The 24,459-nt window shown below is 44.9% G+C and overlaps 1 protein-coding gene across 1 annotated transcript; it reads right to left on the bottom strand.

The window, feature by feature from the left end:
• Positions 1–6,426: 6,426 nt before the first annotated feature.
• LOC311126669 (uncharacterized protein) lies at positions 6,427–21,703 on the bottom strand (the record flags this gene model as incomplete). Its single annotated transcript, XM_084200661.1, has 2 exons — positions 6,427–8,479; positions 21,377–21,703. The coding sequence occupies 2 exons, from the start codon at positions 21,701–21,703 to the stop codon at positions 6,473–6,475; spliced, it is 2,334 nt and encodes a 777-aa protein (XP_084056787.1). The 3' UTR covers positions 6,427–6,472.
• Positions 21,704–24,459: the final 2,756 nt, after the last annotated feature.

Here is a 24,459-nt window from a genome sequence, read left to right as displayed (position 1 = left end):
TGAATCCGTATTGTCCCACATTTCCTCCATGATTTTACGCCTTAATAAGCGATGATTCATCCCTTTATTTTCAGATCCATCTTTGCCATCTTGTCTATGACGTTCACACAGGTAACGTAAATTGTCCACGGTTAGAGTAAATAAACTCTGTTCGATTTCATCAATCAACGTTTCCTTCTCTGAACTGAGTGGATTCATATTTTCCTGCTTGTGTGGCAACAACAACAATGCAGTCAATGGCAGGACTTTAGAGTACCATGTCAAAACACTCGCATCTGTAATTTCATGTAATTATTAGCTGATATTTAAAACACGTCACCAGGTATTGTAAGATCTGGCAGCCGTCTACAAAGTAGCCTGGAACGTGGCCATCGCATCTGTTAGCTGTCTAGCTAGTTAGCTGGCTACTTAGCTTAGCTAGCTATTCTATTCACGTTGTGTAGGGGACCCAAATCAATTCAATCGATTTACAGATCCTGGAAATACACATTCACAGTTTGAACGTGTAGAAAGTTGGGATTATAAACCCTATTTTACAGTATAAAATAAACACTACAACAGATATATCTCGATAGCGGTGTACAAAGCAGCTAAACGTTAGCGTAGCAAGATCAGCATGTGCTTACCTAGCTATCCATGTGGACCAAGCTGCAACTATATGGCTCTGACTATGCCGATCTAGAAAGCGACTATAAATTGTCTAGATATGCATTTACAATATACCTGGCTGCTTTTAATAACTCTGACCATATAGTCTGATTTTCCTTCCGATGTGTTCTGATGTTTACATTTTGACCACGGTTGTACTGGCATCAGATCGATGACGTCGTATTCGTCTTCTTCTTCTTCTTCTTTGGGGTTTAACGGCGGTTGGCATCCAATGTTGCATTACCGACCCCAACGGGACTCTAATATAAATCCATAAAACTTTGTGATTCAAAAGGGGAAAAGGAAAAATTAAATAATAATAATAATAATATATTTTTTTTAAACACCCTTCCGAGTAACCCTACACTCATTAAGGGCGGCAGGTAGCTTAGTGGGTAAGAGCGTTGTGCCAGTAACCGAAAGGTCGCTGGTTCTAATCCACGAGCCGACTAGGTGAAAAATCTGTCGATGTGCCCTTAAGCAAGGCACTTAACCCTAATTGCTCATGTAAGTCGCTCTGGATAAGAGTAAAAATTAAAAACCCACTACCCCCATTCCACTACTTTGACCCTATCTGCTCCGGCACCATGCCAACGGCCTGGGAGGACGGGACACGCCCACGCAACACAGTCGATGACGTCACTAACATTATAGCAATAAGAACACCTTAAAAATAAAAGGGTTACCACAGCCCCTTTATTCCAAGACTTGAAATTCCACCAGCTCCACCCATCTCTCTCTTCCGAGGAATGATAGGATGAGTTATACATGTAGAAGGTAGCTCCCCATTAAATGACAGAACCATGTTAACAACAATCACCTGTTTATTAGGTGGACGTGACAAAGACAATACAAGGCATCATGTGATTCAAGTCAACACCAGTAAAACAATTAATATACAATATGGGAGTCTGTACGAAATGGCGACCTAATCCCTATATGGTGGCCAGGGCTCATAGGTCTCTGGTCAAAAGCAGTGCCTTACATAGGAAATAGGGTGCCATTTTGTGTTTTCATTCTTAATTCCTTCCCTCTGTGCAAACCCATTAGCCGTGGTATATTGGCCATATACCACAAACCCTTATCGACAAGCCTTATTGATATTATAAACTGGTTACCAAGATAATTAGAACAGTAAAAAGTCTTTTTTTTTTGTCATATACCGTGGTATATGGTCTGATATACCACGCCTTTCAGCCAATCAGCATCTAGGACCCGAAATACCCAGTTTGTAATTTTAAATAACTTTATATAGCCTTTTTCATTCAAGTTTCATTCACCCCCGGTAATAGCACACAAAGATGGTTCAGTAGAGGTCTTTGAAGCAGTGCAGTTTCTCTCTCTCTCGCTCTCTCCTCTGTGAAATGCTTTCTGATTGCACAATATTTCAAACTGTAGGCCTGATCAAGGGGAGAGCGAGATGTGCTTTGATTAAAATAAAAAATACAGGCAGGCACTACCCACTGGGCACAGACGTCAATTCAACGTCTATTCCACATTGGTTCAAAGTCATTTCATTGAAATTAAGTGGAAACAACGTTGATTCAACCTTGTGTGTGCGCAGTGGGTATCTGCTCTAATTCGCTCACGAAAACAATAGTTAAGACTGTAGATCTACACAATACAAGAAGATATAAATCCATATTCCCACGAAACGGATTGGCCTGAAGATGTTTTACCGGTAAAATGTGAAGAATGATCATTCCCGATTGACATCAGTGACGACGGCCTGTTTTGAAATGAGGTAGCTCTAATTTGGTGTTTCTTGAGATAATTTCGTGTGTGAGCATTGGCAGACGTTGGAGGATGCATTTATTCTAAAATGATATTCAATAGGCATCATTGAGAAATGATGACATCATCGACAATGGGGGAGGGGTGCAAAACACGCAAAACGCATTACAATAATTTGGGTTAAAATCGATGAGGGCAGCTAGAAGTTGATGATGATTTTCTGTGTTTCTTCTGCCCAGAAGGAAAGGGTGCTCTGCGTCACGCGCTCGGGAGAAAGACCTGTGACTTACTTTGCTCTCTGGAGCAGGGCATCTTTGAAAGGAGTGATTACTGGGGGTGGCGTTAAGTGTTGAGGTGGAGCAACTGAAATGAAAGCTTCCCTGTGTCTGTGACGCCCATCATTTGGTGTGACACAGACCCCGGTGGCGAGCATGGTGAAACTGAGAAGACACTGTCTGCCCTTTTGAGTTTTGAAGCGGTCTTTACCTGACAGTCATGTGAGGACATTCCAGTTATCCCGTGAGACCTTTTGTGCCGAACCCGTTAATGTGTTTCAGATGCCAAGCTCATGGTCATGTTGCAGCAGTGTGTAGGAAGGAGATCCCGAGATTTGAGAAGTGAGAAGTGTGCAGGAGGGACAAAGGAATGTGAAGTATCGGTGGAAAAAAAACTGTGCATGTCAATTGTGGGGGTGCCAATGTTGCTGGAGATCAGAAGAGTCCAGAGCGAGAGAGACAGGTTGAGGTGGCCAGAATCAGAGTAGAACAAGTGTCTTATGCTGAGGCAGTGAAGAGAGCAGAGGATGATGAGTCAAGGGGGAGTAGTAGGTCTAGGCCAATACAGAGTGATACCAATTTGTGCTTCAGTAAGGTTGGCTTCTTCATAGCATTCATTGCCATGGTTACCAACTGTACCGCAGAAATGGAACATCAAATCACAGAAAATAGATGTTGTGGTGGCAGCTGCAGAGAAGTACTTGGACGTACGAGGTTTTACTGCTGAAGAGTTACAGGGTGTGTTGAAGGAAAGAGTCCCGTGTAGGATCAGGTAGGGTCAGAGTAGTTGAATGGGGTGGTGTATGTAACTGCCTCTGTCGCCAGTTTATTTCATGTATTAGCACTTTAGTTTATTTCATGTATTTGCACTTTTTATTATTTAATTTCTTCTGAATTGTACGTTTACAGCAAGACGGAACTAATTATTGGTTCCGCCCGAGTGTTGTCACCCGAGCGCCTTTAGCGACGCACCGAGGAAACTTTACCGCCAAAAGCGAATTATTTTTCCACTGTTATCGTGTTTAAGTGCATACTTACAAAGAAAGTATACAGAAGAAGATAAAGGACATTTAAAAGGATGTTTAGCACCTCTGTGTGATAAGCAGCAATGAGGTTTGTTGACTATTTATTTTGCTATGAGGGTGTTTGTGTTTACGTGCGTCATTTTTTGGTGTAAAATATACATAAAGTGTCTAGCTGTATGAGCTTGATTATAACGCCAGATGTGTGAGACATGCATATGGCATTATTTTGTTAATGTATTTTTTCTTTCTTTAAACCAGTTCTCACGGGTTGACCAGCATTAAAGCCCTGTATTCAAATCAAGACCTCTTGCCTCATGCCTGTCACTGGAGGAGCTACAGTGTATTTGATTAGACATTGTTTTTATGAAGTAGTGGTATGGTGTAGGGATAGTTGGTGGTGCATTTGAAAAAAAAATTGTACCACAAAATGTATCGTGATCGACCACACACTCCCGCACAGTCGGTGGCAGCACGCACAAACAAATTGTGCGAATGACATGATAGGAAAGAAGAAGATGGCGGTATAAATAATTGAAAACAGGTGTTGGAAGCCTGTGTAGTAGTGATGGGTAAACAAAGCTTCCTGAAGCATTCAGGCTTTCCAGCCAATTGTGTCCAAAATACTGTAGGTTCACTACTCGGAGCTTCATTATCTGTTCACACTGCACATTAATGACATCTGCTGGTTGGCAATAAATAGCAATAAGGTGATTATCAGATAGTTTTCTTTCTCTCCACTGATTTTATCAAAACTCCGCGGTGCAGCATTAAATCATCGGCTTTAATAGCCTACAATCAGTTGGATTACCAGGTTCGCATCTTACGTCTTGCTTCCTTTTTTTACCTTCAAGTTTACTATTGTTCTAAAAGTGAACACAGAAGCTTATACTATACTAAGTAAAACTAATTATTTTAACAATAGTGCAGAAAGTGTGGTTTCACATAAAACAATTTTCTAAATAGTCTGACTCCAACAGGATTCGACCTCATACCCTCAATGTTCCCTACTCCACCTGCTAAACTACCAGTCAGGTGAAATTACATGTACATAATCCTAACTATATTTATAAGTATGGTATCCAGTAGAGGTCGGTGTTTGAAAGCAGCTTAATCGAAGAAATCACCTGAACCAAAGTGAAATCTGTAGGATCTCGCATTTTGCAACACAGTTTGAAAAAGCACATGAATCAAAGGAAGGTTCAGACGTCATTGATGATACCCGCTTTGGCACACTGCTTCCAAGTTAGTTGCCTAGCAATTTCGACGCATGCTTCGGAGCTCCAGTATCCAACCTAACATCTACTATGTAGGAAGTTGCCAAAGAGAAACAGTTAACAACCATTTAAGCAAAGGTATTTTTTTTTTATCAAACTATTTTTTTTTTTTTGTCAAACAATAAAACATACACATACATATGACAGCATGCAGATGCACAAACATCAATGACATCACACCTGCCCAGACCCACCTGCTCCCCCCCCCCCCCCCCTCAAAGTTATTAGATGTGGCCTAACTTAAAACTCCATGTTTCATCTGTAGGTGCTACAAAGCAAAAATGTGTGTCATATGAAGCTTTACCGCTGGCTCTGTTAAATTAGTACTATTATTTATTTCAATTTTAAAAAAGGTATTAATTTCTTAATATTGAAAAATAAACATGAATATTGAAAATATACCATTTTTGATTTGGCAGTTTTTAAAATATATATTGTTGAACATAATATACTCTATAGGCATATCAACGTTCCAGTGTGGAATCTCTGCTAGTGTTAAAGTTATGGCCTATTTCATAAAGAGAAATTGGCATAGTAGGCAATGTAACCAATCACAGCACTCCTTTTCCTTGTCATTGCACACCCTGCAAATCACCAGCAGAGGGCGACCATTTTGAATCAGTTTTCACATTTACTCTGAAGGTAATGCTTACAAATGGGATCATAAATCTAAAAGTAGCAGAGATCCCACTCTCGAACTTTGATATGCCCATTGAGTATATTGTGCTTAAAATATTAAAAAGTTAGTCAAAAAAAAAAAGGTATATTTTCAACATTCATGTTTATTTTTTCAATATTCAAACATTTATGTAAAAATTGTTTTTATTGAAATCAAAATACTACTCATTACAGATCAAGCGGTAAAGCTAGGTATGAAACCATTTTTTGCTTTCATGAGCCTACAGAGGAAACATGATGGAGTTTTAAAGGAGGCCTGGGTAAGGCCAAAATGTCATAAATAAAAGCATAGTTGATCAATTATTTCTCAAGCATGCTATGATCCATTGTTGATCCCTTGTTGATGTCACTTGTTAAAGCCTTGAGACAATTGAGACATGGATTGTATGTATGTGTGGTATGTGTGACATTCAGAAGGTGAATGGGCCAGACATAATATTTAAGTGCCTTTGAACAGGGTATGGTAGTAGGTGCCAGGCACACCGGTTTGTGTCAAGAACTGCAATGCTGCTGGGTTTTTCATGCTCAACAGTTTCCTGTGTGTATCAAGAATGGTCCACCACCCAAAGGACATCCAACCAACTTGACACAACTGGGAAGCATTGGAGTCAATATGGGCAAGCATCCCTGTGTAATGCTTTCGACACCTTGTAGACTCCAAGCCCCAACAAATTGAGGCTGTTCTAGGGCAAAATGGGGTGCAACTCAATATTAGGAAGGTGAAAATGTTTTGTACTATTCTATAGATTACATTTTGTGAAAATCCCCCAAATCATGGTATTTTTTGGTCTGGGTATCACGAGGAATCACGCTATAAGGGATTGGACAGGTGATAAAGTTACCATTGAGTCTGTGGTGGGTAGGGATAAGGTACATGCTGATTGTGTGGTAGATAGGGATTAGGGAGTCTTGGGACAGAGACAGGCTGAGTTAGCCTATGTGTCTCCTGATGTTTCTTCAGACTGCTCCACTGGGCAAAGGCTTTATCACACAGGTGGCACTGGAACGGTTTCTCTCCTGTGTGGGTCCGCCGGTGGTTTTTCAGGACATTCCCATCACGAAACCTCCTCCCGCAGTCAGGGCATTGGTATGGCTTCTCTCCGGTGTGGATTCGCAGGTGTAGATTGCAGTGGCTCTTACTTGTGAATCTCTTGTCACAGTAAGTACAGCAGTAAGGTTTCTCACCCGCATGAATCCGGAGATGAAGTTTTAAACTCCCTGCCAGAGAGAAACACTTCCCACACTGAGGGCAAAGGTAAGGCCTCTCTCCAGTGTGTTTCCTCTGGTGGACTAGTAAACTACCTTTAGTGGAGAAGGTCTTGCTGCACTGTAGGCAGTGGACTCTACTTTTGTGGGTCTTCTGCAGGTGATCCTTTAGAAGAGCCTTGGTAGAGAACTTCTCCCCGCAGTGGGGGCATGGAAGAGGGCCTTGGTGCATACGGACGGGACCCAGTGTCTCCCCCTTGTGGTTCTTCAGGTGGTGCTGCTTTAACGAGATTGTATGACGAAACTTAATCCCGCACACCAAGCAGTGGTAAGGTGTCTCTCCCGTGTGAGTTCTCATGTGTCTCTGTAAGAGTCCAGATTGAGTAAAATCCTTACCGCAACGAGGGCAGACGTATGGTTTCTCCCCAGTATGGATTCTCAGGTGTCTTTTAAGACTACCGGCCTCACTGAATCCCCTTCCACATTCAGAGCACACGTGTGGGTTTTTCAGAGGATCATTTGGTGGATGTCGGTTTTGTATGTGTGATTCCAGTTTAGATGCACTTACGAAGCTCTTCATACAGTGAGCACAGCGGTGAGGGTGTTCTGTGTGAACCACTTCCCGGTGATGTTCAAGGCTTATTTTTTCACTAAAATTCTTACCACATTCCGAGCAGTGGTAAGGTTTCTCACCTGTGTGAGTTCTGATGTGTCTCCTTAAGTTTCCAGAATCATTGTAGTTCTTCCCACAATGATGGCAGACGTACGGTTTCTCCCCAGTATGAGTTCTCAGGTGTCTCTTAAGACTGCCAGCCTCACTGAATCGCTTTCCGCATGTAGAGCACACGTGTGGTTTCTCTCCAGTCAAGTTATCTCTGTATCTCTTCAGGTACTGTAAGTGTCGTTTTAGACTCCTTGCTGTTATAAAACACTTCCCACAGTGATCACAGATATGGGAGCCATCTCCTGAGAGGGGTTCCTTACGTTGTTTAGCATTAGGCGTGCTGCGAAGCTTCTCTCTTGTGTGTTTTCTCTGGTGTACTCTGCGTTCGCGTGACGTACCGAAGCTCATCCCACAGTCGTCAGAGGAGCAATGGTAAGGTTTCTCTCCTGTAAGGATGCTCTTCACAACAAACTTCTCTCCTGGGTGAGTTTTTCTCATGTGTCTCCTTAAGTTTCCAGAATCACTCCAAGCCTTCCCACAACGAGGGCAGACGTACGGTTTCTCCCCAGTATGAGTTCTCAGGTGTCTCTTAAGACTGCCAGCCTCACTGAATCCCTTTCCGCATGTAGAGCACACGTGTGGTTTCTCTCCAGTCAAGTTATCTCTGTATCTCTTCAGGTACTGTAAGTGTAGTTTTAGACTTCTTGCTGTGACAAAATTCTTCCCACAGTGATCACAGATATGGGAGCTAGGCCTGTCTCCTGAAAGGGTATTGTGTTGTTCAGCATTAGACGAGCTGTGGGGTTTCTCTCCTGTCTGTGTTGTCTTGTGTATTATATGGCCACTCTGCCCCTGTGTTTTCCTGCAGTCGTCCAGCTGCACAGACACCCTCTTCAGACCCAGCAGTAATGCATTACCGGGAGAGGCAGGACCTGGGGACTTCGGTAGGGCAGAGGGGGACGTGGGAAGCTTGTTCTGGAAATCATAAAACAGAGACAGAATAAATCATGATGGGAAACACTCTCAAAAGTCTTTCCTTGACTCCGCTCATTCTTGATTAAAAACATAGGAGGATAAAGTCCAAGAGGAGAAACCTTGAATCTACATTTATAGAAGGAGGATAACAATATGGCGCCGACAGACACGGTCGCCTTGTTTCTAGCTACTAGCCAACTTTTTTGGGGGAGTGTATTTCTGACATTATTTGCTCAGAACGTTTCTTGTATGATTACCTACAGCTGAAAATAACCTTTGACACTTGATCGGCAGTCACTCACCAGAAATTCGAGCAGAAATTCGACTTCCTGACCTGGATCTTTTGTTTGAACTTCCCAAGGCAGCTCTATTCATCCCGGGGGGCTGTACCAAAACACTGACGCCAGAGAAGAGGAAGAAGAAGTGGGGTCCTAGTCCGACTCATGAGGCGTTCATACCATCCACCGCTTCTGAGTATACTACTCGCTAATGTTCAGTCCCTGGACAATAAAGTAGACAAGCTCAGGGCGAGAATCTCCTTCCAAAAGAGACATCAGGGACTGTAACATACTCTGTTGTACGGAATCATGGCTCTCTCCGGATATATTGTCCCCGTCCATTCAGCCAGCGGGATTCTTCGACCATCACGTGGACAGGAAGAAAGCACTCTCAGGGAAAAAGAAAGGCGGAAGGATTTGTTTCAAGATTAACAACTCATGGTGTGATTGTGGAACAGGAACAGGAAGTCAAGTCCTTTTGTGCTCCCCATCTGGAATACCTCACCAAACGCCAGCCGCATGACCTCCCAAGAGACTTTTCTTCGGTCATCGTCACTGCCGTGTATATTCCCCCCAAGCCGACACCGCGACTATGTGTAAACTGGAAACCGCATATCCTGAGGCTGCATTTATTGTAGCTGGGGACTTCAATAAAGGAAATCTGAGAAAAATGCTACTGAAATTCTTATCAAAACATCTCCTGTACTACAGGCGCATCACGTACCCTGGATGCTTGCTACTCTCCCTTCTGGGATGGCTACAAGGCCCTACACTGCCCTCCCTTCAGCAAATCAGATCACGCCTCCATTCTGCGCCTCCCCACCTATAGGAAGAAACTTAAAACAGGAAGCTATCGTGGTAAGTACTGGTCAAGGTTGGCCTGACCAATCGGAATATATGCTTCAAGATTGTTTTGATCACGCGGACTGGGAAATGTTCCGGGTCGCCTCAGAATAGTATCGACGTATACACTGACTCGGTGACTGGGTTCATCAGGAAGTGCATAGAGGATGTTGTTCCCACTGTGACGATTAGAACATATCCAAACCAAAAACCGTGGATAGATGGCAATATTCACGCAAAACTGAAAGTGCGAACCACCGCATTTAACTATGGCAAGGTGACTGGGAACATGGACATGTACAAACAGCTATGACCAGCTATGACCTTCGTTAGGCAATCAAACAGGCAAAACGACAGTACAGGGACAAAGTGAAGTCACAATTCAATGGCTCAGACACAAGATGTATGTGGCAGGGACTCCAGACAATCACAGACTATAAAGGGAAAGCCAGCCACGTCGTGGACACCGACGCCTCGCTCCCGGATAAGCTAAACACCTTTTTCTCCCACTTTGAGGAAAATAGAGCCGCCGACGAGGCCCCCTCCGCTCACGAGGACTGTGTGCTCTCATTCTCCATGGCCGACGTGAGTAAGTCATGTAAGCATGTTAACTCTCACAAGGCTGCCGGCCCAGACGGCATCCCAAGCCGCGTCCTCAGAGCAGACCAGCTGGCTGGAGTGTTTACGGACATATTCAATCTCTCCATATCCCAGTCTGTTGTCGCCACTTGCTTCAAGATGTCCACCATTGTTCCTGTACCCAAGAAAACGAAGGTCACTGAACAAAATAACTATCGCCCCGAAGCACTCACTTCTGTTATCATTAAGTGCTTTGAGAGGCTAGTCAAGGATCATATCACCTCCACCTTACACGACAACCTAGACCCACTACAATTCGCATACCGCCCAACAGATCCATGGACACTGCCCTATCCCACATGGACAAGATAAATTCCTATGTAATAATGCTGTTCATCGACTACAGCTCAGCCTTCAACACCCTAGTGCCCTCCAAGCTCATCACTAAGCTCAGGGCCCTGGGTCTGAACTCCTCTCTGTGCAACTGGGTACTGGACTTCTTGACGGGCCGATCCCAAGTGGGTAGGCAACAACACCTCCGCCACGCTGATCCTCAACACTGGGGCCCCACAGGGGTGTGTGCTCAGCCCCCTCCTGTACTACCTGTTCACCCATGACTGCGCGGCCACGCACGTCTCCAACACCATCATTAAGTTTTCTGACGACACAGCAGTGGTAGGCCTGATTACAAACAATGACGAGACAGCCTACAGGGAGGAGGTGAGAGCCCTGGCGGAGTGGTGCCAGGAAAATAACCTCTCCCTAAACAAAACAAAGGAGCTGATCGTAGACTACAGGACACAGAGAGCACACGACGGGGCCGCAGTGGAGAGGAGGGACCCACACATCTAGAAGGGACAGACGGTCAAATTCTCATTCTTCCACCTCCGCAACATTGCCAAAGTCAGGTCCTCCCTCTCCCGTCCTACCGCTGAAACCCTTATACATGCATTCATCTCCTCCCGTCTTGGCTACTGCAACTCACTACTCTTACGGCATCAATTCAAGCTCCCTCTGTAAGCTCCAAATGGTTAAAACACTCTGCAGCCCGACTCACCCACACTAAGTCGTGGCAGCACATCACCCCATTCCTCCGTGAACTCCACTGTCTCCCAACGCATTGATTACAAGATTCTCCTTCTGACCAACAAAGCCCGTCACCACCTTGCCTCCCCTTACCTCTCAGACCTTCTTCTCCCCTACCAACCCACAGGCGCACTCCGTTCCACCACAGCAGACCACCTTGTCATCCCCAGGTCCGAGCTCCAGAGCTTTGGCCACAGGGCCTTCTCCAGGGTTGCTCCAAGGCTCTGGAACTCCCACAGGGCCTTCTCCAGGGTTGCTCCTGGGCTCTGGAACTCCCTCAGGGCCTTCTCCAGGGTTGCTCCTGGGCTCTGGAACTCCCACAGGGCCTTCTCCAGGGTTGCTCCTGGGCTCTGGAACTCCCACAGGGCCTTCTCCAGTGTTGCTCCTGGGCTCTGGAACTCCCACAGGGCCTTCTCCAGGGTTGCTCCTGGGCTCTGGAACTCCCACAGGGCCTTCTCCAGTGTTGCTCCTGGGCTCTGGAACTCCCACAGGGCCTTCTCCAGGGTTGCTCCAAGGCTCTGGAACTCCCACAGGGCCTTCTCCAGGGTTGCTCCTGGGCTCTGGAACTCCCACAGGGCCTTCTCCAGGGTTGCTCCTGGGCTCTGGAACTCCCACAGGGCCTTCTCCAGGGTTGCTCCTGGGCTCTGGAACTCCCACAGGGCCTTCTCCAGGGTTGCTCCTGGGCTCTGGAACCCCCACAGGGCCTTCTCCAGGGTTGCTCCTGGGCTCTGGAACTCCCACAGGGCCTTCTCCAGGGTTGCTCCTGGGCTCTGGAACTCCCACAGGGCCTTCTCCAGGGTTGCTCCTGGGCTCTGGAACTCCCACAGGGCCTTCTCCAGGGTTGCTCCAAGGCTCTGGAACTCCCACAGGGCCTTCTCCAGGGTTGCTTCTAGGCCCTGGAACTCCCTCAGGGCCTTCTCCAGGGTTGCTCCTGGGCTCTGGAACTCCCACAGGGCCTTCTCCAGGGTTGCTCCAAGGCTCTGGAACTCCCACAGGGCCTTCTCCAGGGTTGCTCCTGGGCTCTGGAACTCCCACAGGGCCTTCTCCAGGGTTGCTCCTGGGCTCTGGAACTCCCACAGGGCCTTCTCCAGGGTTGCTCCTGGGCTCTGGAACTCCCACAGGGCCTTCTCCAGGGTTGCTCCTGGGCTCTGGAACTCCCACAGGGCCTTCTCCAGGGTTGCTTCTAGGCTCTGGAACTCCCTCGGGGCCTTCTCCAGGGTTGCTCCTGGGCTCTGGAACTCCCACAGGGCCTTCTCCAGGGTTGCTCCAAGGCTCTGGAACTCCCACAGGGCCTTCTCCAGGGTTGCTCCAAGGCTCTGGAACTCCCACAGGGCCTTCTCCAGGGTTGCTCCAAGGCTCTGGAACTCCCACGGGGCCTTCTCCAGGGTTGCTCCTGGGCTCTGGAACTCCCACAGGGCCTTCTCCAGGGTTGCTCCAGGGCTCTGGAACTCCCACAGGGCCTTCTCCAGGGTTGCTCCAAGGCTCTGGAACTCCCTCAGGGCCTTCTCCAGGGTTGCTCCTGGGCTCTGGAACTCCCACAGGGCCTTCTCCAGGGTTGCTCCTGGGCTCTGGAACTCCCACAGGGCCTTCTCCAGGGTTGCTCCTGGGCTCTGGAACTCCCACAGGGCCTTCTCCAGGGTTGCTCCAGGGCTCTGGAACTCCCACAGGGCCTTCTCCAGGGTTGCTCCAGGGCTCTGGAACTCCCACAGGGCCTTCTCCAGGGTTGCCCCAGGGCTCTGGAACTCCCTCAGGGCCTTCTCCAGGGTTGCTCCAGGGCTCTGGAACTCCCACAGGGCCTTCTCCAGGGTTGCTCCTGGGCTCTGGAACTTCCACAGGGCCTTCTCCAGGGTTGCTCCTGGGCTCTGGAACTCCCACAGGGCCTTCTCCAGGGTTGCTCCTGGGCTCTGGAACTCCCACAGGGCCTTCTCCAGGGTTGCTCCTGGGCTCTGGAACTCCCACAGGGCCTTCTCCAGGGTTGCTCCTGGGCTCTGGAACTCCCACAGGGCCTTCTCCAGGGTTGCTCCTGGGCTCTGGAACTCCCACAGGGCCTTCTCCAGGGTTGCTCCAAGGCTCTGGAACTCCCTCAGGGCCTTTTCCAGGGTTGCTCCTGGGCTCTGGAACTCCCACAGGGCCTTCTCCAGGGTTGCTCCTGGGCTCTGGAACTCCCTCAGGGCCTTCTCCAGGGTTGCTCCAAGGCTCTGGAACTCCCACAGGGCCTTCTCCAGGGTTGCTCCTGGGCTCTGGAACTCCCACAGGGCCTTCTCCAGGGTTGCTCCAAGGCTCTGGAACTCCCACAGGGCCTTCTCCAGGGTTGCTCCAAGGCTCTGGAACTCCCACAGGGCCTTCTCCAGGGTTGCTCCTGGGCTCTGGAACTCCCACAGGGCCTTCTCCAGGGTTGCTCCTGGGCTCTGGAACTCCCACAGGGCCTTCTCCAGGGTTGCTCCTGGGCTCTGGAACTCCCTCCAGCCATTCGTGACTCGGGAGTCCATCACTATCTTTCAGTCACTCCTGAAGCCCCGCCTCTTTGACAATGCCTACCCTTAATTAGGCTATAATCATTTTGGCTTTTTAATTGAATTTACTTAAGGAAAGCTTAGCTTCCCCGAGCCTTATTGACGCGCTGCTTATGAGCCTATGTCAATCTACTATCCCCCATAGTAGAAAAGTTGACCTATTCTAATGGTCAGCTTGTCGAGAAAGAAATAGCCCAAACTGACTCTGGGACAGTTGTGGGACGATAGATCCCAAATTCATACAACCAGTAGGCCTAGTCTACATAAAACATTTTTTAAAAAGCAATTAAATCTGATGCAACAGGTTGTAACGTTTAGCTTAAAATGTTGATAAACTATTATTTCATAACATTGTTTAGTGCAGCTATGTGAACAAGGCAGCAGGCTACGCATGAATGTGCATTTGGCTACTAAACAATTAAAGACAGTTAAAAAAAACAATAGAACATGAGAGAAATAGGCTACTGGTTCCAATGGCATATGGAAGTCTTTCTAAGATAATTGCCTCCACGGATATGGTTGGATTTAGCCTAGGCTCGCCTACTTTGAAGGTAAAACATGCCTCATAATATGTACTAAAACGTTCAGGTTTCAAACAATTAAGTAGCTATACGTTTTTCAAAATGCATAGTACTGCCTCCAGCTCATTGTAAAGTGGTGTGTGACGAGCGGATGAAGCCTGCCCTTCCATTGCCTATGCATTTTAATGGCGAATGGGAAGCGTGCATCAATTACCAGTTGAGAAAAAAAATATATATATAATAATAATTAAATCGTGGCCCAAAAACTTTTAACACACGATTGCATTTAGAATTGTTGCGCAATGATTGGGCTTATAAAATCACTGTGACAGATTTTCCGCTCTGTATGCTGTGTGCGTGTGATAAATAGGATACATAACGAATATACACAAGCACCAATTTAATTCCACTAAATTACCCTATAGACCGATAAGCATGACCGGTCAAATGTATTTCCATCAACTGGTATTTCAACCAATGAAAAGCATTATTTATTTATTTATTTCGCAATAAATGTTTCTTTTTTTCCTCCCTGACAGTTATCAGCTTAAAAATAAAATAAATAAAAACGGCCAAAAGCCGGCTATGACCGGCTAACGGAAACCCTGATTGTTTAGATAGAAAGACAGAGATAGAGCACGCAGCATTTTAGACGTCACCGCAGTATTCCCACATACTGGAGTATAGCTGCGGGGCTTTACACCACTGGCAAGTCTCTCCACTGACATTTTCAACCTCTCCCTGACCGAGTCTGTAATACCTACATGTTTCAAGCAGACCACCATAGTCCCTGTGCCCAAGGAAGTGAAGGTAACCTGCCTAAATGATTACCGCCCCACAGCACTCACGTCGGTAGCCATGAAGTGCTTTGAAAGGCTGGTCATGGCTCACATCAACAGCATCATCCCGGATACCCTAGACCCACTCCAATTCGCATACCGCCCCAACAGATCCACAGATGATGCAATCTCTATTGCGCTCCACACTGCCCTTTCCCACCTGGACAAAAGGAACACCTATGTGAGAATGCTGTTCATTGACTACAGCTCAGCGTTCAACACCATAGTGACCACAAAGCTCATCACTAAGGTGAGGACCCCTGGGACTAAACACCTCCCTTTGCAACTGGATCCTGGACTTCCTGACGGGCCGCCCCCAGGTGGTAAGGGTAGGCAACAACACATCTGCCACGCTGATTCTCAACACTGGGTCCCCTCAGGGGTGAATGCTTAGTCCCCTCCTGTACTCCCAGTTCACCTATGACTGCATGGCCAAACAACTCCAACACCATCATTAAGTTTGCTGACAACACAACAGTGGTAGGCATGATCACCGACAACGATGGGACAGCCTATAGGGAGGAGGTCAGAGACCTGGCAGGGTGGTGCCAGGACAACAACCTCTCCCTCAATGTGAGCAAGACATAGGAGCTGATCGTGGACTACAGGAAAAGGCGGGCCAAACAGGCCCCCATTAACATCGACAGGGCTGTAGTGGAGCGGGTCGAGAATTAAGTTCCTTGGTGTCCACATCACCAACGAACTATCATGGTCCAAACACACCAAGACAGTCGTGAAGAGGGCACGACAACACCTTTCCCCCTCAGGAGACTGAAAATGCATGGGTCCCCAGATCCTCACAAAGTTATACAGCTGCACCATCGAGAGCATCCTGACCGGTTGGCATCACCGCCTGGTATGGCAACTGCTCAGCATCTGACCGTAAGGCGCAACAGAGGGTAGTGTGTACGGCCCAGTACATCACTGCTTCCTGCCATCCAGGACCTATATACTAGGCGGTGTCAGAGGAAAGCCCAAAAAATTGTCAAAGACTCCAGTCACCCAAGTCATAGACTGTTCTCTCTGCTACCACAATGCAAGCGGTACTGGAGCGCCAAGTCTAGGACCAAAAGTCTCCTTAACAGCTTCTATCCCCAAGCCATAAGACTGCTGAACAATTAATCAAATGGCCACCCGGACTATTTACATTGACTGACCCAACGTAGCAGCCAAGTAGCCTACTATCTATGGTGGTGAAACGGACAGCACTCTCCAAGGTGCTGATTAATTCAAAGCATTTTAGACGTCACTGCAGTTTGGCCACGTACTTGAGTATAGCTGCGGGGCTTACAAGTCCGAATTTCTTATAGCCTAATTTTCTAGACATCAATGTACAGCAACATTTTTAGACATTGCACCATATGCACACATACTCAGCTGTGGGGCTTACAAGAAATCAATGTAGCAGTAGAACAAATATCGGAATATAACTTCAAATAAAATAAATCAATGTAGGCTACAGCAGAACACACATATGAGAATATATAGGCCTCCTGCCTATGTAATATTATGAAGCACATATTCAGATTAAACTTGTTCTGTGCTGTGAAGGTAAAGGATTTTTTTTTTTTTCCTACCTTAGTTTTCAAAACCTCCCACAATGACTCTCCCCATGTCAAGTCCATTTAACTCCTGAGAGTCAACTTCTTGCTCCAAGCCATGAGAGGGCCTGTGGCTGTGATGTGTAGCCTCCTAAGGCTGTTCTGAAGACTCTGGCTGTAGAGTCTATTTTTCATTTTTAATTTGGAGTGTTAACCTGGGTGTCTTCTTTAGCCTTGTCTACAAGGCTTGCTGCCACCAAATGCGCCTTGGTTCAGGCATGTTCAAAAACTTTTTTTTGAGGGCTCCGAGCACTTCGTCGGTGGATGCACTCAAGATCAGTTACATACCCCACTGGCCCTCCCCATAACCTCTATGTACAAATAAGAGAGCAGGTCTGTAATCAGTGTGGCAGGATAGGATGATTACATAGAAGGATCACCGCGCTTTTACATGGTGGGCTTTCTGGGGGGGGGGGGATAATGAGGAGGCAACTTGATTTAATGATGATAAGTTTAATTAGAATGTTTACAATGCGAACAGTGAAACAATTAATAAATCATGCTGCGAGAGGTACCGGATCTGGTCAAATAGGTGCCGGAAAACAAAGTAAAATCTGAGAGGTGCGATCCGGCTCAAATTAAGCACTGGCTGTTAGTCTTTTTTGGGTAAGTCGAAGAACTTTGCACACCTGGATTGTACAATATTTGCCCATTTATTATTTTTACAATAATTCAAGCTCTGTCAAGTTGATTGTTGATCATAGCTAGACAGCACAGGAGGCCGGTGGCACCTTAATTGGGGAGAACGGCTCGTGGTAATGGCTGGAACGGAATCAGTGGAATGGTATCAAATACAAACACATGGTTTCCAGGTGTATGATGCCATTCCATTCACTCCATTCCAGCCATTATTATGAGCCGTCCTCCCTTCAGCAGCCTCCACTGGTAGACAGACATTTTCAGTCTTGCCATAGATTTTCAAGCTGATTTCAGTCAAAACTGTAACTAGGCCACTCAGGAACATTCAATGTTGTTAGCAACTCGTGTAGATTTGGCCTTGTGTTTTAGGTTATTGTCCTGCTGAAAGGTGAATTCATCTCCCAGTGTCTGTTGGAAAGCAGACTGAACCAGGTTTTCCTCTAGGATTTGCCTGTGCTTAGCTCTATTCCGTTTATTTTTATCCAAAAAAAAAAAACTCCCTAGTCCTTGCCGATGACAAGCATACCCATAACATGATGCAGCCACCACCATGCTTGAAAATGTGAAGAGTGGTAATTAGTGATGTGTTGGATTTGCCCCAAACATAACACTTTGTGTTCAGGACAAAAACTACATTTCTTCGCACTATTACTTAAACACCTTGTTGTAAGATATAGACGTGGGTAACCAGGATATAGACGTGGGTAACCAGGATATAGACGTGGGTAACCAGGATATAGACGTGGGTAACCAGGATATAGACGTGGGTAACCAGGATATAGACGTGGGTAACCAGGATATAGACGTGGGTAACCAGGATATAGACGTGGGTAACCAGGATATAGACATGGATGTTTTGGAATATTTGTATTCTGTACAGGCTTCCTTCTTTTCACTCTGTCATTTAGATGAGTATTGTGGAGTAACTACAATGTTGTTGATCCATCCTCAGTTACATTTACATTTTAGTCATTTAGCAGACGCGCTTATCCAGAGCGACTTACAGTTAGTGAGTGCATACATAAAAATAAAAAAAATTATCATACTGGCCCCCCGTGGGAAACGAACCCACAACCCTGGTGTTGCAAGCGCCATGCTCTACCAACTGAGCTACACTGTATCCATTCCAATTTACCCTTAACACTTCTCCCCGTTTGTTGTTCTATTTTTTCCAGCTCTGGTGTTTTAGAAGACTGATGGAATCTTTACATTATTAATAACAAATAAATTGCAATATTGTCACTTTGGCTTTATTCGATATTCTGTTAGACAGGATTGATGGTTCACTTAATGACATGCCAAATATTGATACTGTATACCACCATACAGTCCATACATACAGTTCTCTCCTATCACAGCCATTAGACTCTGGAACTGTTTTAAAGTCCCCATTGTCCTCATGGTGAAATCCCTGAGCGGTTTCCTTCCTCTTCTGCAACCGAGTTAGGAAGGACGCGTGTATCTTTGTAGTGACTGGATGTATTGATACACCATCCAAAGTGTAATTAATAACTTCCCCATGCTCAAAGGGATATTCAACGTCTGCTCTTTTATTTTTACCCATCTACCAATGAGTACCCTTCTTTGCAAGGCATTGGACAACCTACCTGGTCTTTGTGGTTCAATCTGTGTTTGAAATTCACTGCTCGACTGAAGGACCTTATAGATAATTGTATGTGTGGTCTACAGAGATGAGGTAGTCATTCAAAAATCATGTTAAACACTATTCTTGAAAACAGAATGAGTCCATGTAACTTATGTGATTTGTTAAGCACATTTTTACTGCTGAACGTATTTAGGCTTGCCATAAAAAAAAATGTTTGAATACGTATTGACTCAAGACATTTCAGCTTTGTCTCAAGGCTTAAAAATCATTCTTTAACCTGTCTCCTCCCCTTCATCTACACTGACTGAAGTGGATTTAACAAGTGATCATAGCTTTCACCTGGATTCACCTGGTCAGTCTGTCATGGAAAGAGCAGGTGTTCTTAATATGTTGTATACTCAGTGTATGAGTTTATGTATGTACAGTACCAGTCAAAAGTTTGGACACACCTACTCATTCCAGGGTTTTTCTTCATTTTGACTATTTTCTACATTGTAGAATAATAGTGAAGACATCAAAACTATGAAATAACACAAATGGAATCATGTAGTAAACAAATCAAAATATATTTTATATTTGAGATTCTTCAAAGTAGCCACCCTTTGCCTTTGACAGCTTTGCACACACTTGGCATTCTCTCAACCAGCTTCATGAGGTAGTCACCTGGAATGCATTTCAATTAACAGGTGTGCCTTCTTAAAAGTTAATTTGTGGAATTTCTTTCCTTCTTAATGCGTTTGAGCCAATCAGTTGTGTCGTGACAAGGTAGGGGGGTATACAGAAGATAGCCCTATTTGGTAAAAGACCAAGTCCATATTATGCAAGAACAGCTCAAATAAGCAAAGAGAAACAACAGTCCATCATTACTTTAAGACATGAAGGTCAGTCAATACGGAACATTTGAAGAACTTTTAAAGTTTCTTCAAGTGCAGTCGCAAAAACCATCAAGCGCTATGATGAAACTGGCTCTCATGAGGACCACCACAGGAAAGGAAGACCCAGAGTTACCTCTGCTGCAGAGGATACGTTCATTAGAGTTAACTGCACCTCAGATTGCAGCCCAAATAAATGCTTCAGAGTTCAAGTAACAGACACATCTTAACATCAACTGTTCAGGGGAGACTGCGTGAATCAGGCCTTCATGGTCTAATTGCTGCAAAGAAGCCATTACTAAAGGACACCAAAAAGAAGAAGAGACCTGCTTGGGCCAAGAAACACGAGCAATGGACATTAGACCGGTGGAAATCTGTCCTTTGGTCTGATGAGTCCAAATTTGAGATTTTTGGTTCCAACCGCTGTGTCTTTGTGAGATGCAGAGTAGATGAACGGATGATCTCCGCATGTGTGGTTCCCACGGTGAAGCATGGAGGAGGTGTGATGGTGCTTTGCTGGTGACACTGTCTGTGATTTATTTAGAATTCAAGGCACACTTAACCAGCATGGCTACCACAGCATTCTGCAGCAATACGCCATCCCATCTGGTTTGCGCTTAGTGGGACTATAATTTGTTTTTCAACAGGATAATGACCCAACACACCTCCAGGCTGTGTAAGGGCTATTTGACCAAGAAGGAGAGCTGCATCAGATGACCTGGCCTCCACAATCACCCGACCTCAATCCAATTGAGATGGTTTGGGATGAGTTGGACCGCAAAGTGAAGGAAAAGCAGCCAACAAGTGCTCAGCATATGTAGGAACTCCTTCAAGACTGTTGGAAAAGCATTCCAGGTGAAGCTGGTTGAGAGAATGCCAAGAGTGTGCAAAGCTGTCATCAAGGCAAAGGGTGGCTAATTTGAAGAATATAAAATATATTTTGATTTGTTTAACACTTTTTTGGTTACTACATGATTCCATATATGTTATTTCATAGTTGTGATGTATTCACTATTATTCTACAATGTAGAAAATAGTAAAAATTAAGAAAAACCCTTGAATGAGTAGGTGTCCAAACTTTTGACTATAACTGTATGTATGTACAGTCCTCTGTAGCTCAGCTGGTAGAGCACGGCGCTTGTAACGCCAAGGTGGTGGGTTCGATCCTCGGGACCACCCATACACAAAAAAATGTATGCACGCATGACTGTAAGTCGCTTTGGATAAAAGCGTCTGCTAAATGGCATATTATTATTATTATTATTATGTATGTATTATATATTCCTGACATTGCGCATTCTGATATTTCTTAATTTATTTCTTTTTTATTATGTGTGTATTGTTGTGTATTGTTTTTAGATATTACTGTTGGAACAATAAGTATTTAGCTGCACCTGCGATAACATCTGCATATTTGTATATGCCACCAACAAACTGATTTGAGGTCAAGGAATCAAGGATGAGATTTATCAAGGAAATACTGAGAAACACACTTTATGACTGGAAAAAGAAATACTCACGCCTCTCACACTCCGCTCTTGTGTGTGCCTCTCTGGATTCAACTCCGCCCCCAGCCCATCGCTAGCCAACCAATCCTTGTCCTCCACGTCCCATTCTTCGTCGCAGTCTGCAGCATCATCATCGGATTGGCTGGAACTCAAGTGCTCCACCTTCAGTCCATTGCTAGGCAACCAATCACTGTCCTCCTCTTCGCATTCTTCGTCACAGTCTTCAGCATCATCGGACTGGCTGGGACTCATGGGGGCACCGCTAGCATCCTCCAGTATCCTCCTGATGTCCTCTTTCAGTTGGAGTAACCAAGACATTCCCTGCTCCTCTGATTTCATTGAATCCGTATTGTCCCACATTTCCTCCATGATTTTACGCCTTAATAAGCGATGATTCATCCCTTTATTTTCAGATCCATCTTTGCCATCTTGTCTATGACGTTCACACAGGTAACGTAAATTGTCCACGGTTAAAGTAAATAAACTCTGTTCGATTTCATCAATCAACGTTTCCTTCTCTGAACTGAGTGGATTCATATTGTCCTGCTTGTGTGGCAACAACAATGCTGTCAATAGCAGGACTTTAGAGTACCTGTAAAAAAAAAGATGTATATGTCAAAACACTCGGATCTGTAATTTCATGTCATTATTAGCTAATATTTAAAGGGATAGTTCAGGATCTTGGCAATGATTTGATATAATTCCCTAGAATTAGATGAACTTGTGGATACCATTTTTATGTCTCTGTGTCCAGTATGAAGGAAGTTAGAGTTAGTTTTGCGTGCCAATGCTAACTAGCGTTAGCGCAATGATGACATCTACAGCATGTTAGCTGTTTCCATAGACTTCCAAACTGTTCCTGTAGACTTCCAGTCATTCTTATGATCGAAATCATAACAATTCCTCTAACTCCTTAATCTACAAAGGACCTACTCAATCTCTAGACCAGATGTGATTAATTTGATCCAAGGCACTCACTAACCTAGCTAATGGAATCAAACGGTTTATACTCATTAGCTGTGATAACCCTTGATATTAGGCAGCTCTATAGCCATGGCAGATTTTTCCACCAACCTTTTAGGGCATAATTTCTTTGTTCTCTATTAGGAGAGGCACTGTTGTCATATAAACTTAAGTGTACAGTTGCAGGGGGAATGTTTGAATTTAGAAAATTATTTGTTATTAAATTAAATCAATGGTTTTGCTCCATGGAATAATCTAACAATTTAAACGTCGCCATCTTGTCTATTTCTCCTCTCTCATTGATTGGAGTCAGGTGAGTGTAGGCTTGATTGGTGGAAACCAACCTGGCTCGTCAATGAATCCACCAATCAAGCGTCACTTTGAATGGCACTCACCTCGCTCGATCAATGAGAGAGGAGAAATAGACAAGATGGCAGTGTACACATTGTTAGATTACTTAATGGAGCAAAACATGTATTTAATAACGGAGCAGTTTATATATTCAATCGTTCCCCCTGCAACTGGACACATAAGTTTAAGACAATTGTGCCTCTCATCATCGAGAACGAAGAAAGTATCGCCAAGAAAAGGTTGGTGGACAAATCTCCTGCTATGGCTATGCAGCTGCCTGAGATCTATTTATTGTGGTAGGGTTATTTTCCGTCGCCAGCCACCAGAACTATGCACAACTCAGGCAGTCCAATACAGACTCCCGATGCTGTGTCCCAAAGCTACACTTTAACATGCACTTTGTTTGAACTTTATCAATCAAATCGTCTAATCTACCACAGTGATAGCCTACTGTCAAGAAATGACATTGACAACCCGTAATATAATTCCGAAACACAATCCAGTTGATAAATGTATAATGTTGCATTCATGCATTACTATACCGTAGCTAAACTTATCAACACTAAATGGACACTAACTATACATGTCACAATTCCAGACATAATGCACAAATAGTATTTTCTGGCAATTTAACCGCTAATTTTACCAGCATTGCTCCGCATAGATGCGAGAAAAATACAATCTGACGCTCGCAGCCCGTCTTCTCTCATTAAGCATTATATTTCCAGCGTGAGCACGCTCATTCACGTGCTTAAAGAAATACTTAGCGTATGATTTGGCCTTTTTAAATGTCTATATAAACCGTTCTGATATAGCTAAACCAACTAACGTTTGAAGTTAACTAGTTAACGACATATCAGCTAGCGATCCATGTGGACCTAGCTACAAAGCGATTATAATTTGTCTAGATGCGCATTTATGATCTACCTGGTTGTTTTTAATCAACTTTAATCATATCGTCTGTGTGATTTTTATTTATTTTTTCCCTCCGATGTGTTCTCATGTTTACCTTTTGACTAAAGATGGTTTAGATACAGTCTTGCGTTCAACTCTTGTCTGTTTTGACCACTGTTTTGCTGGCAGCAGCTTGATACCGTCATTTCCGGTATGGCAAGAAGGAAGCCTTCTTTTTTTAGGTTTATTGCTCGACTTTAATGTGTATTGCCGCCACCTACTGTACAGGGTAGTGAACGATATGAAAAAAATCTATTGGAGAGGGGATGGAGGAAACGATATCATACGCTATGCCAGGGGTACTCAACTCTTAGCCTACGAGGTCCGGAGCCTGCTGGGTTTTTGTTCCACCTGATAATTAATTGCACACACCTGGTGTCCCAGGTCTAAATCAGTCCCTGATTAGAGGGGAACAATGAAAAAATGCAGTGGATCTCTCTTCAAGGTCCAGAGTTGAGTTTGAGGGCACTATACAAAAACAGACACATTAAAAAAAAACATCCAGTCATAGTCCAGGGCGGAACATTCTTCAACATGATTCCTTGCAAGGCCTCGGCTGTAAAATCACTGAGTCCCAAAGAGCGTTCAGCTGCACTTACAATGATGCCAATTTTCTCTGATTTCTTCTCCATTTGTGATGTGCAGTTTATGACCATTGCAATAAATGATACAAAGTCCACCTTTTTAACATGCAATATATCAGGATCCCTTGGTTACCGAGAAACATTATCTGGTGCAGGCTCTACTACCATCGCGTCTTCAACGCCACTCGATCCTTCCACTGTGACCCACTCGTTTTCACCTGACACACCATCAGTTTCAAACAG

This window comes from Coregonus lavaretus (assembly GCF_964263955.1).
Source record: "Coregonus lavaretus genome assembly, contig: HAP1_SCAFFOLD_514, whole genome shotgun sequence".
In the NCBI taxonomy this organism is placed as follows: Eukaryota; Metazoa; Chordata; class Actinopteri; order Salmoniformes; family Salmonidae; genus Coregonus; species Coregonus lavaretus.
This window is presented reverse-complemented; position numbering and strand designations above follow the sequence as displayed.